The 13,980-nt window shown below is 42.9% G+C and overlaps 1 protein-coding gene across 1 annotated transcript in view; it reads right to left on the reverse strand.

The window, feature by feature from the left end:
- The window catches only part of BBX (BBX, HMG-box containing), a 62,506-nt gene that overhangs the window by 8,562 nt on the left and 39,964 nt on the right, over positions 1-13,980 (reverse strand). The window contains exons 6-10 of the mRNA XM_018565836.1: positions 9,918-9,995; positions 5,666-5,746; positions 4,433-4,513; positions 2,739-3,522; positions 1,852-1,990 (exon numbers count right to left, since the gene is read on the reverse strand). Of these exons, the coding sequence (XP_018421338.1) occupies positions 1,852-1,990; positions 2,739-3,522; positions 4,433-4,513; positions 5,666-5,746; positions 9,918-9,995 (1,163 nt within the window). The remainder of the gene's footprint in view (positions 1-1,851; positions 1,991-2,738; positions 3,523-4,432; positions 4,514-5,665; positions 5,747-9,917; positions 9,996-13,980) is intronic.

Below are 13,980 nucleotides of genomic sequence, written 5' to 3' on the forward strand. Positions count from 1 at the left end.
GGGGCATGCGCAATTCAGATGTTCGGCCGGGAGATGAGGAGAGACACAAGGTAAGTCTATGGAGCAGTGTGCAGCCGCACAGATTCCGTGGGACATCAGAGAAGAGGAGGACAGAGGAGTCAGCGCTGGATTGGAGACACGCACAAGCGGTGGAGGGACATCTGAAAACTACACTAAAGAAGAAGATGATCGGATTGAGAGGCATGATTAAAGGTAAGTCCTTACATTAACATTAAGGGGGAAATATCCTTTAATTTCACTTTAAATGTGTCTTTTAATTTGTTTTTTATAACTGCATTTCAATATTAATATGAAGTCAATACAGAGTTTATGTTATGGTATGGTATAGTATAGGGTATAACATAAGTTAGACCTATTTTTAATAGTAACTCTCAAAAACCAGAAACTACATTTATCTGGAATCTGCCAATCCCTGTGGATGCCAGATAATGGGAAGTTTAATCTATGCCCCTCACCCCCAACCTATCGCTAACACTCATCAACCTAAAACTGAAACCTTAACTCGGGGAATTTACATTTGCTATGTAAAAATAAATTACCTCTAATGGTGTGTGCAATGTGTGGAAGATGCTGTACTAGGTAAAACACTTTCATTCATCTTGGACATTACTGTATGTGCTAACCTTTCAGCACGGAGACTGCCAGGTCTGTCTATTATACAGTAAATCGCTCGTTCTCCACCCTCCTCTTCCCTCATCCATTCACCTTGTGCGTAAGGTGGAGAGCAAGCGACTCTCTTCTGTAGGAGAGCCAGACTTCCAATGGGAACAACTGTTCTGGTGATAATTGTCAAAACATTTTGGAGGGGTTCCCTTACCACCTGTTCCGTCTCTGTAAAAGGAAATATTCCAAATGGGGCACATGTAGCATAAAAACGGACAGGGGGTTTAACCCTTCCATACTCATGCTTACCCTGATACCGGAACTGCTGGTTAGAGGGAGATTCCCTCTGACCGGCAGTGCCGCGAGGGAGCATGGAGCCGGCTTCCTGGCCAATCAGGAAGCTGGGCATCTGGTGATGACCAACCTCACGATTTTCTGATTGGCAGGGAAGCCGGCTTCAAGCTGCCTAGTGACACTGCAGGGCAGCCTGGCTTCCTGACCAATCAGGAAGCCGGGTGGCAGGTTATAATCTGGTTTCCTGATTGGTCAGGAAGCCAGGCTGCATTGCAGTGTCACAAGGGAGCGTGAAGCAGACTTCCTGATTGGCCCGGAAGCCGGGCCCACGCTACCTCGGGATGCTAGTAAACAAATCACTGTACTTGTAAAGCGGTAAAAATTGGTATTGGTGCATCCCTACTGCAAATGAACGAATCACCTAACCTACCCTAACAGGTAACCTCACCTTTACACTTTACCAGCTAAACCAAACCTTGCTGTGAAAAGAAACTCTTAAGAGTTAAATCTTAGGATAGTTAATACTTAAGCCATTCCCTTCTTCTTTGCTTAATCCTTAACCAAAACACATTTAACTGCTATACATAACTTAAATGTAACCCTTAACCAAGTTAACCCCAGATAGTAAACCATCACCTACCAAGCCCAAGGTGACCTACCTAATGCATTCAAATTTACATTGCCTAAACATATCAGTCCCACACTGATCTATGGGAAAGCCAAATATATAGTGCTTAATACTAGTGGTCTGGGCTAGTTCTTAATATGAAATGTGATCAACTGTGGTAGGATATTTTCTCTGTACTGCATAATAATATAAATAATGAAAGGACTTCAAAATGCCAGTTCTGGTGGGAGATCCTGCAAGGAATAATTTCCTAATGAAAAACACTGCATTAGTTCATAAGGAAAACTCTCATATGGACTGCATACCCAACAGGTCCTTCCTCCTTTGGCTTAACTTTCTTCAGTTTCTTATTTCCGCTACTCCCACTTTGGCTAAAGGACCAGTTGTCATCATTCCAGCAACCTTCATGGTCAGATGAGCCACCTTTTCCTGGGTTTCTTTTACCTAGAGATTTAAGGAAGAGACATTAGACAACTGAAAAACTCACAGCTACATGTCAAATGCTTGACAAAGTACAATGCCACAGACCAGTGAACCTCTCTGAATGCTGAAATAGATTTTGTTGATCAAATATTTGAAAAGATTTAAGGTGACCCTGTTGCCAGGCCACTGATTTAAAAAAATCCCATAAAATTATGTGTATTTACATATTTTAGGCAGGTCATTTACCTGTATAATCCTCCTTTGTGTAGACATCCAAAAGCCCTGAGATGCCCCTTGGATGTGATCTCTAAAGTACTGCCCTTTGCTTCTTCCCTAGCATTTACATAAAAGGGTATGTAGGGAGGTAAGGGGAGAGGCGGAGGAGCTTTGCCAACAAAGACTGTAACTAGATACTCCCCGATGAGGAAAAGGCAATGACGTGCAAAAAGGGAGGGGCCGGTGCTAGGCAATTAACTCTTCCTGGAGCAGTAAAATTCTGTAGCAAGTGCAAAATCACATTGAAGTCTTTAGGCTTTACTGGTAATGTGTTTGCTGCAGGTGATTTACTTAATTAGGTGGTAAAGCCAAGATCAGCATGACAGCTCCAGAGCCTTTGCTATCAGCAATGACATTCTAGCTGGTACTGTCTGTTAGCAATGTTTTGTCTTTGTGTACATTGTCTGAGGCATATGTGCAGTGCAGTGTACACTCCAAGCACCTGTTAGATGAAGAGAATGAAGCCGGGTGCACAACTTGACCTGCTGCTTACCTCTGTCAACATTGGCCCGTAAAGTTGCCAGCATCCCTTCTGATACAAGTGTTTTGTAGAGAGCTCCTTTACCGGCCCTCTCCGACTTCCTTGACCCACAGGCCTCAGTTTTTTTGCTAATGTCACAGTCTTCAGTTTTGAGTATTTCTGACATACATAACATAGGTATGTCCTCTGCAGGAGATAGTGGTTCTTCCTTTATCTCTTCCGGTACTTCAGTAGGTGATTCCATGGTAGATATTGTATTTATGGGCTCTGGTTTTATCAAGTCTTTGGTAGTCTCGAAAGCTTTATCATTTTCTTTCTTCTCTTTCGATTTCACTTTTTTCTTGGTTGGCTTAAATTCAGATAAGTTATGTTTTGGACTAGCAGCTGAACTTACTTTTTTGCATGGTAAAACTGAAGGTGTTTCAACACTCCAGTCTCCCTTTGCAACTGCCTCTATTGTGTACATGACACTTTCAATATCTGACTCTGAGGACTGCCTCCTTTTACAGCTCTTCTTTGGAGACTCCTTCTCATCATTGTCTGTTTTGATTTTCTTCTTTTTCTTTTTAATTCTCTCTTGTTTTAGAAGTCCATCATAGTGCATGTCCAAATGCTCTGGGGAAGGTGAGTAATGTTTGTTAATTTTAACATTGCTAAAACCTTCCTCTTGAGAGACATTAGTGCATTCCTTCAGGCTGCTGCAAATCATGCCTTCATCTGTTACCCCTGCTTTCAATTTCTCTGGAGTGATATTTTCTGAAATGTCCATTTTCACTGCTTCTGACGCCACACACATCTACAAAGAAATGGACATCAGATGAAGAAAAAAAATACAAATAGCTAAAAATATAAATATTGCTAAAGTAAAATTTTCTTTTTCTAAAAGATACAATATTATTTCAGAGATAACTGTAAAACTGTGTCACTGACAACGGTTGCCTCAATCTCAGGTTCTCAAAATGCTCCTGAAATCTTTTGTTCCTTGTGGTGCATAATGCATTGGATACTTGGTATATATTGGAACAAATCACTAGTATAACCTGACAAGTTATGGTGAGACGGAGTAAAAGGAACAAATAACCATTCCACTAAAGCAGTATGAAGCAGAGTTGATCTTTTTTAAAAGAGTCATGACTTTTAAAACTGGTTCAGGGAGAGACTTTTTGGTTCCTTTTACTCCACCTCACCATAACCTGTATTGTCATACTAACTCTTTGTTCCATAAACCCTTATCCATAGAAGCCACAGTTTCCCACACACGGTACCGATGATGACCAACACTCCTGAAACAGCTGTATTGGAATAAATGGCTACAAAATAAGGCTGTATCAGTACTATAAACCAGCAGCTCTGGCTGCATAGTTGACCCAAGTACAAAAAGCAATTTGCATGGCACTCTCTATTATGCCAAGATGAATAATACACCTTTAACTTTTTTACATTTTTGTTTGATTTAAGACTTTAATTTTAAGAGAGCTCTTCTGTCCATCCCTTTGGTAAACATGACAACATATGGAATATATTTACCTATGATGTATGTTATATTATAATTAACCAGGACACCAATTTGGAAAACAACATTCTGAAGATACATAAAGTACATGTGTGGGCATAAATAACTAGGCTTCTCTTAAGGGTTTAATCGGAGTATCCCTGCTGTATTCCCCAAGTATTAAGGAGGTGCTGAAAAATGTTATGGTTGTTACCTCTGCAAGCTGAAACAATGCTGATGTCCCACACTGCTTTGCTGATGTAGATGAATCGGAATGTGATGAGCTTGAGGAAATCTACACTCAAAACCAACAGACCCATCAGTCATACAATGAAGAAAAAAAAAAGTACTGAGATACGTTAATATATGGCTAACACAATGCAATGATGATATGGAAAAGAAACTTTACAAAGATTACTATGCAAGTTTTGAAAATGGTTTAACCCCTTCATGACTGAGGCCCTTTTTTCATTTTTTGCACCCATGTTATATTCCACATTTTAGGCCAAACAAAATAAGGAGGAGTCACAAATGATCTATAACTAAAATTAAGTTTGAGCAGAAAGATAAGCACATGTAGTACCCCAGGGCCTCTAAGAAATTAAAAGTCCATTAAGTTAAGAGTGGACTGTTGGTGAAGACTAAAAAAGCCGTGTTAATTAGGGTGTCTTGGCCCCTGAGAGAAAATTAACATACCTTTATTTTCATTTTTATACTGAGAAGCCCATAAAATAATTGGTATTTAACACAGAAAAAGTCTGGGGATTACTTGAGGTTAGTTTTGGTGAAATAACTTTAAAGGTGAAAGATACATTTATAATAAAAGAAAAGATGGTGAGAATAATGGGTTTTTGTTTGTGTTTTTGAATGTTTCTGTGCCCAGTTACGGGACTGGCAGTGGACCATGGCATGGTAGCCAAGTACCAATGAAATATATTAATATCTGAAAACATGTTTTTAATACGGTTAAATATATGTTGTATTACTCATGCCATCATTTATTATTAGGGATGCACCGATACCAGTGCCGATACTTGGCATTTTCATGGAAACTATCAGGGTTGCAGCGATTGCATCTGGGACTGGGCTCTGGCGCTCCACCACTGTCCTGAAATCATTAGTGTTTTAGAAAAACTGTCACAACTGCCTCCTAACTAAGCACGAAAAGTATCTGTACTTGTACTAAGTACGTTACTTGGTATCAGTGCATCCCTATTTATTATCTTGCATGGAACAGTTATTTATTAGCTTGAATTACATCCCTAATTATATACCTTAAAGTACTTTTAGTTTTGGAGAAAGTGGGAAAGGAAAAGGAAATGAGGAAATCTCCTCAACAGGGACACAGACCACAATAAAAACTTCACAGAACTTTAACATTCCCACTTTATCAAAAAATGGCTGGAGTTGTTTTTTTTTTTCGTTTACACTCCCAGTATTAGATTACCTCTGCTAAATGGGTGAGGGGTGGCTTTTCACAACATTTCGGAGGATCTGGACTGTTAACCTGCAACGTATTTGATGATATCTATAGCAAAAAAACAAAACAAAAATGGATTAAGTTTCTTTCTGACCCATTAATAAAATATACGAATTTTGTGTTTACTGTAAAACCCTTTTAGAGTCCATTAAAGGGCACAGGAATTGAGATTCACACCTATACTGCCATCTACAGGAGGAAAGGGCAATGGCAATTCCAAAACATTGTGGGCCAGCCAAAGGAGGAAACCTAAGGCTCTTCCTCAACAGGCTCCAAAAGTCTGTCAGAGAAAGGGGACCTAACTTTAGTTGGACGAGTGCCCTGAAGTCAATAAGGGGTTCTCCATGCCTGTCTGGAGTTACCTACAGCAGAAGACTTGTGTGCTTTGCCTACCAACCATTCGGGGATGCACAGGGTCCTCCTCTGATGAGCTTGAGCTGCTGAGCAGGGTCTGGGGCACACATAGAAGCATTAAACTCTTTCACGGGAATCAAGACCAAAAGGCAGCTTAGGGATAGAAGAATCTCCCAGGAGAGAACACCCTGGGATATAGGGCCAGAGTCCTTACCTAAAGGTGAAGCTGTGTAGACACACCGAGGACGGACTACCTCAGGAACTTAATCTGCAATAGCGAAGGCAATAGCTGAGGTAAGCTGAGAAGAAAGCGTGGAAAGGGAGATGTCCTAATAAAAAGGGTCCCCCAACATCCGAAGAGAAAGGAGAAACCAGTATCTGAAGCGTATGAGGTGCACATGTATGACACTGCTAATTCAGATCCCCAACAGGGTGACCAGGTACAGAGTACCACTGGGGAACCAGCATGTTCCAAGGAAAGGGAAATTCTTTGAGACAGAAAGAAAAGCTGTGGCCTGGATGGGGCCCAGCTCCGGAACCCTAGCTAAAAAAAGGTCTGAAGCAAGAAGTAAGAAATCCAAAGCATGAAGGAAAGCAGGAGGCACAACTGTGAGTGCAGCGAGCAGGGAAATAGCAAAGGGGGCTCTGCACCTAAATGCCTTTAGTACAAGCTTCCATTGAATCTAGAAGGATTCACAAACAGCCCCATACTTGTAAATAGGGGAAAAGTGGACGAAGAAGGTTGAGTCTTAGCCAAATTCTCCCCGTGTCGAAACAGAAGCATGCTCTAGTTTCTCATGGGATCCTAAAAGGTACTTCTGCATTTGTATGGACAACAGACCCACGAGGGACAGTACTTTAGATGTTTGAAGCTATCATAGCTTAAGGCTCCAGACATCTCGTCCACTCGTTCAATTAAAAAGTCTACCCCGACAGTGGAGAGGTCACTTTTGAGGGATCTACCAAAATGTTGCCACAGTTTGGCAGAGTAAGGTCACAGCCAACACAGGATCAAAAGGCAGAACCTGCCAGAGCAAGCCTAGGACTAAAAAAGGGAAAACAACTGCTGATCAACAGAATCCTCTACCCTGCCCTCTACCTGGCAAGTGTTTTCCTTGATACACTGACAGTTGCACAGTGTAACAAATTTAACAAATTCCCGCTCAGGGAGAAACAGTTCTGACACACCTGCAGGTGAGGACCAGCACCCTTCTGGTTGCTTTCAGATTCTCCACATGCAGGGTAGTATGTGCTGCATCAATAAGGGTAGAAACAACCCCTTGTAATTCTAAGGTGACAGCTGGAGACTGCAGTGCCTCAAAAAAAGTATCTTCAGAGACAGAATGTTGGGACTATGATTCTGAGTTAAAGATAGTTACAGTGACTGGTGGCCTGGTCTGTGCTAAGGCCCCTGAAAAGTCAGAGCTAGGTTCTGCAGGGGTGGCATTGAAGCATGCTTAGAACTTCTGTGGTATGTATCCAAGAGGAATCAGGTGAGTATGGCCACAAAGTCCAGAGAGACTGCAGTAGATGCCCTAGAAGCCAGGGTAGGGGACTCTGCATCACTTGATAAAGCTAGGGCAGACTCCAATGATGCAGACCCTATACCTATAGGGTCACTGGAATCCAATCTGCGGGCATCCTTTCCCTGAAAGGATATCAAGTAAATGCCTATCGGAACCATTAGGAGAATTTGAGCTGGTGTCAGCCACAGTAGAGGGACTGTCCCCTCTGTGTCTATATAAAAGACATGCTGCAGTGTTGTGGCAGCAATGCATGTAGGTCCAACTGCGAGACAAGGTTTTAGTTACTCACAAACCCAAGCAGGTGGTGCGGATGAGGGTCGGATGGGTGGAGGTGACCAGGTCATCATGGGAGGGCTGTAGAAACAAGCTGGAGATTCGCATTTCACAAGATGCTTTGCAAAGCAGGAGCAGGATGATGCTTCCTCTACGCTTAATAGCAGGACAGAAAGCGACATTCCACTTAGCAGATGTGCTCAGTCCCTCAGATTAACCTCTACTACCGTAAAAACTGGCAGTGGTGGGAAATGTGCAAGGTGCCCAGCAGTGCTATAGCAAGATAGCTCCTGGTGCTTCACCCCCACTGGCCATACTCCCAAAAGTAAGTCTCCAGAGGTAAGGTTGCACCTGGGGCTGTGCCATGGCTCTGGACCTAGAAAGTGCTCTGCAGCTAACACGGTACACAGGTCAGAAAAGTGCCATAATGTCACATTCCAGACTAGTCATGTAAAGTACAGTCCAGTGGGGTCTGGGTAAGGCCTTTAAAGCTAGTGCTAAGAAATTGATGATCCAGATAGCTGGTACATAGAGACCAGCTCAAGTAGCCGTGTAGCACGGAATCTTTGAGTCATTGTGGAAAAAAACTCCACAAAGAAGAGAAAAGAAAAAGTTATTAAAAAATGTAGTTAGAAGTGCTGGCAGCTCCTCTGGCAGTATCCCCAAAAGAATCTGAATTCCTGTGCTCCTCTATGAACAAGGAAAAAAAAAAATAAAGTCTCACAAACTCACATTTATACAAATTTACAGGAACACAATATTTATATAGATTTTTTTTTGGTAACAATACTGTGTTTATTTCAACTCTACTACATTTCTTAATTTGCAGCTGAACAGAACCATTAAATAAAAAGCAATATCCTTTGTTCTCAACATGGGTGCTTACTAGGGATGCACCGAAATGGAACCAAAAATAAAATTGTCAGGCCGAAACTGACGTTTTTTTTCCCCCAACCTTTTTAAAAACTTACATTCTATTTTTCCTGTTTTTTTAACTTTACTGTAAGAGGCTTTAGGGAAATATCAGTAGTCTAAACAGACCCCTTATATTTCCCTTTTAAGACAGAAAAATAGATTGAGGACACAGAGTCCTCAATCTCTTTTTCTGCAACCCCTATATCTAAGGGCCTATGCAAGGCATTTTCAGGAGTACTTGTACCCCCATACTAAAAAGGCAGACACTGGCCCTTTAAATGTTTCAGGAAGTTCGGCTGCCTGAGCGTGCTGGTGTCCTCAGGCAGCCGTCTTTGATCGTGCCTGTCCGGCTGCACATTGCCTCCTCCTCCTTCCCCGCGTTGGCACATCACAGGACAGCCCCACACCCACCAGCACAGCCCTGGAGTCTGGATCCCACCCTTTCAGCCCTAGTGACCCCAACAGCCGCATGCAGAGTCCGGCACCCGCTCACAGAGCCCCGCACGCAGCCCTGGTGAGACCCAAACGCAGCCCTGGTGCAGTGTGCATGCAATTCTGGTAAGATCCAAACACAACCCTGGTGAGACCCAAATACAGCCCTGGTGCGATCTGCAAGCACCCCTGTATAATTGCTGTATAATCATAGCCTCATAGGATTTGTAGTCCTCTATAGCAGGTTGCCATTCTCTGTTGCTGTATAATCAACGATTATACAGCAACAGAGAATGGCAAGACTACAAATCTCAGCAATCCGTGATTGCTGGTTGCCATTCCCCATTGCTGAATAATCATGGATTGAGCCGGGCTGTTTGGGAGGACAGCTCGGCCTCCTGCGAGAGCTGTCTCCTGCACACACAGCATTCTGAAAGCTTCTCTCCTCCCCTGCTGGGCGCCAGTCTGTGTCCCCCCCCGGATCCCCGCTACCTCTGCCGAAAGAGGTGGGCGAAAGCAGTGGGCAATGGAGGGGACACAGCCCGGCAGTGCAATGGGAAGGAGAGAAGCTAGAGATGCACTGAATTTTCGGCCATTATGGTACTGTCAGCATTTTTGGCCAAAATGTTTCAGCAGCCGAAATTTCGGTGAATCCCTAGTGTTTATCCATTTACACATTTAAAAAAACGATACATATGATATGGTTGCAAATCCCGTACCTCAGCAAACTGGAACAGTGCAGACTTATCACATCGCTTAGGAGACGAGACCTCCAAATTTGGTGCACTGGAAGAAATCTGAATGAAATACACATTATCAAAAACTGAGCTTGCAATAAAGGAGATCTCAACAATAGGTTACAGAGACAGAAAATAGCTCTTTTTAGCACATAGAAGGGTTAGAACCTCTGAGTTTTTTTATTGCTATATGTGCCTTAATTTCCAAGTGCACCCCAGTCCTCTTATTTCTTGTCATGGTGTTAGGGATAAAAAGAAATGGCCAATCTCCTCATCAGCCAAAACCGCAAAAAATACGTTTTTACCCTCCACTTTTTCTATTACTCTTTCTATTACTCTTTTTTTCTGTAAAACATTTTGGCTGTAGTGGAGTTGGACTTTCAGGGCGTAACATTTTCAGCAATGACAAGAAAAGGCATGTTAAAAAGATATATACTAGAGTTGACAAATCACTGGTTCCAGAGCTTGGAGCTGGCTCCATGGCTGGCAGTTGGTGCAGAACGTGTCACCTTTCCTAAATGAGATCTGTAAGCTGCAGCAGACCTGCAGATGAGTGGCTGCAGCTGATGTAGTTCCTATCCAAAATCAGAATGGAGCCGAGCCCCAGAGCTTGGAACTGAAACCGGCACAAACAAATAACAGGGCAGTATGTAATTACATTTGTAGAAACAAATCCAGTTTTTGCTTTTCTCTCCCCATCATAGGAAAATGATAAAGTTTTGTCTTGTAGATTTAGTGTTCTGTATACTTTAACTGCAATATATTCCTTTAATACACGATAAAATAGAAATGTAATACTCACCGTAAAATCCTTTTTTGAAAGTCTATTAAGGGTCACAGGAAGTCTCTTATATTCAGGACACTGAAAAGCGGACCATCTGGGGGGTGGGAAAATCAAAACCTAACAGGACCACAAAAACAACAGAAAACTGGGGACTGCCTGAAGCTTAAATTGCTGCCTATAGGACCTTATGAATGAAGCGGTCATCAGACGAGGCCTCAACATTCATTTGATAGACTTACAGAAAGTGTGAACAGATAGAAGCCCTACAAATCTGAGAAACATTTGCCTGATGCTAAAAAGCCCAAGAAGCACCCACTGATCTAGTAGAGTGCGCCTTGACGGGAAAGGGTGGAACCCAGTGCTTGAGAAAATAAGCTAGCATAATGGTCTGTCTAAGAAACTGAGAAATAATAGAAGGAGAAGCCAGTAAACCCTTCCAAGGGTCATCCAGAATTACTCAAAAGAGAATCACTGAAAGAAATGGGCTAAGAAAGAAACTTTCAAAACCCAAACCACATGCAGATAATGGAGTAAACTGGAGCTGGTCAGAGGTATGGAATAACTATCTATGTCCTGGTAGAGGCGAAAGGCAGAGAATACTTTAGATAGGAAGTTCTAGGTATCAACACCACCTTGTCTCTATGTAAGATGAAAAAGAGCTGCTTACAGGATAATGACATCAGTTCAGACACTTATCTTGTCGAGGTGATGGCTACAAAGACCACCACCTTGTGGGTGAGTGTAGACAGAAGAATGTCTCTAATGGGTTCAAACAGCTGTTTTTAAAGCATAGAGATAAACAGATTCAGATCCCAAGGAGTCACAGGGGAACAAACAGGGGGAGCCACATGGTAGACTCCCTGTGCAAACGTTTTAATCAAAGAATGAGAGGCCAACAATATCAGAAATAAGATAGCAAGAGCAGAAACTTAACCCTTGATAGTACTAGTGCTGCAGTGGTGCTACCCCAAACTGGAAGGGTTAAGTGCTCATTTTCCTCTAGGGTCTACAGTAACAAAGATATGCTCACCGAACCTTGATCTCCCATCTGGTTGCTAGACTGGTCCCTACAGCCTCCCCCCCGGTGGTCCAAGGATGCGCTAGTGTGAGGACGCTGATGAACATTCCATCTCTGGAGTGGAGGGGCATAGAGGCTGCAGGGACTGGTCTACAGTCCAGGCAGGATCAAGGCTCGGGTGAGTATATCTTTGTTATTTTAAACCCTAGAAGAAAATGAGTACTTAACCATTGCACTGCAGTGATCTGTTGTTCATCTATTGCCGCAGTTAGGAGTTATTGTTGCTGTCTAATGGTTGTAGAACTCCACTGTAATGGCATTGTCTAACTCAGCGGTCTCAAAGTACCGGCCCGCGGGACCAAATCCCTAATCTGATGTTTACATGCAGCAACTTTCACCCATTCAAATTAATGATCGTGTGACAGCCGCTGCATGTACATGCCTGCACACCGCATGTTATGTTATGTTATATGATTACATACAGTTACAAAAACAATCACTATCCCTGGTTAAACCATTGTGTAACCACTGATAGTGACAGATTCCTAACTGCATGTAATCCTTTCACATATGATTACATGTGGTGTGCAGGCGTGTACATGCAGCAGCAGTCACCCGATCATTAATTTGAATGGGTGGCAGTTGCCGCTTGTAACATATGCAGACATTAACACTGGTACCGTATATAGTAGCGGCCCCCGCGCGACTAAACATGTGTCCAATGGCCCCCGACTAAATTGAGTTTGAGACCCCTGGTCTAACTGAATCCAGATGACCCTCTAACAGGATGGTTCAATGCTGTAGACAACCAAATTGCCTGAAGTTCCAGGATGATGAATAGGAGATGGGACGAAAGGACTTATCCGAATGCAGAGCTTGATTCCTTAGCCATCAAGCTGAAGAAAGCCTGGTCTTTAAATGTCAAACAACTGGACTGCCATTTCCCGCAACGATAGAAAGTTGTGTTATAGAGGTCTGGAGTGAAACTAGGTAAATGGGACATCCCCGAGGGACGATACTGTCAGACCCAGGACCCTCATACAAAAGTGAAGAATCAGACGAATCCTAAACTGGAGAGTATGAATCTGGAATCAGAGTGTTTATAAAAGAGTCCTTAGAGACATGGGAAGCGCTGAGGCAATGGCTCTGGAAAGGGCTCCTAACTTGTTAACAGAATGGAGTCTAGAAAGCATCTTACGCAGAACCCAGTGCCCGAAGGTCACATACAGGCTAGCCCTGCAACATCCAGTCCAGCAGGGTCTGGGCACAGCACTCCAAAAGCCAATCTGTGGACAGCAAATAAGGTTAGTCCTTTTCCAGGACACTACCAAAACCTGAAGCATACTGGTAGTACAAGGGGTTATCATGGGCTGGCCTACAGTTTTTTTTTGCCAGTGTCCAATCCTTCTGTAAAAGGCATTATCACCCGAATTTGAAGACTTCCTGTGTCCCTCAATGGAGAAGAAAAAAAACCACTGCACTTAAAATAAAGCAAAAAAAACAAAGAAAAAGACACATTCTCTTATCGATTTTATCAACTACAGCAATGATACTCAGGGTTAGTTCACACCAGCCACAGTGCGTTTGGGCCCGATTGGTGCCGGACCGCACTGGATCGCATTCCGGCCAGCTCACTTTGTTTTGGGGATGGGAGGGGACGTGGCAGTGCATTTAAGTCAACGGCACCGCAGCCACGCCCACCGGCCGCACAGGAACACGTGGCACATCAGTGCCTGCTTTCCGGTCCGATGCAGTCAGAAAAAATGCTGCAAGCACAATTTTTTCTGACTGCACCGGACTGGAACGCAGGCACTAATGTGTCACACGTTCCGGTGCGGGCGATCGCATTATGGCCGGAAAGCGTGGCTGCGGTGCCATGACTTCAATGCAGCACCACGCCCCCTCCCACCACAAAACAAAGTGAGCCAGCTGTAATGTGATCCAGTAAGTTCTGGCCCCACAACGCATTGTGGCTGGTGTGAACTAGCCCTTAAAAAGGAATGCATAGTAATTTTTTTATATTTTTGTATTTCTTATATTCAAATACAAAAAAATTGCATGTTGAAAAATATTTTTCTTTTTAATCAGGTAAATATTAAGTTTTTTGTGAAGATTATTTCATATTCACCACCTGCAGCCATCATTTGTCAAGCTCAAAAACAAAAGCAGCATTTTTTTGGGAGGCTCATTTTACAGATGTAACAGATAGAAGTAGAAAGATCAAATTACAAAGACTGAAAGGA

The sequence above is a fragment of the Nanorana parkeri genome, unplaced genomic scaffold, assembly GCF_000935625.1.
Source record: "Nanorana parkeri isolate BGI_ZX_2015 unplaced genomic scaffold, ASM93562v1 scaffold890, whole genome shotgun sequence".
Classification (NCBI taxonomy): Eukaryota; Metazoa; Chordata; class Amphibia; order Anura; family Dicroglossidae; genus Nanorana; species Nanorana parkeri.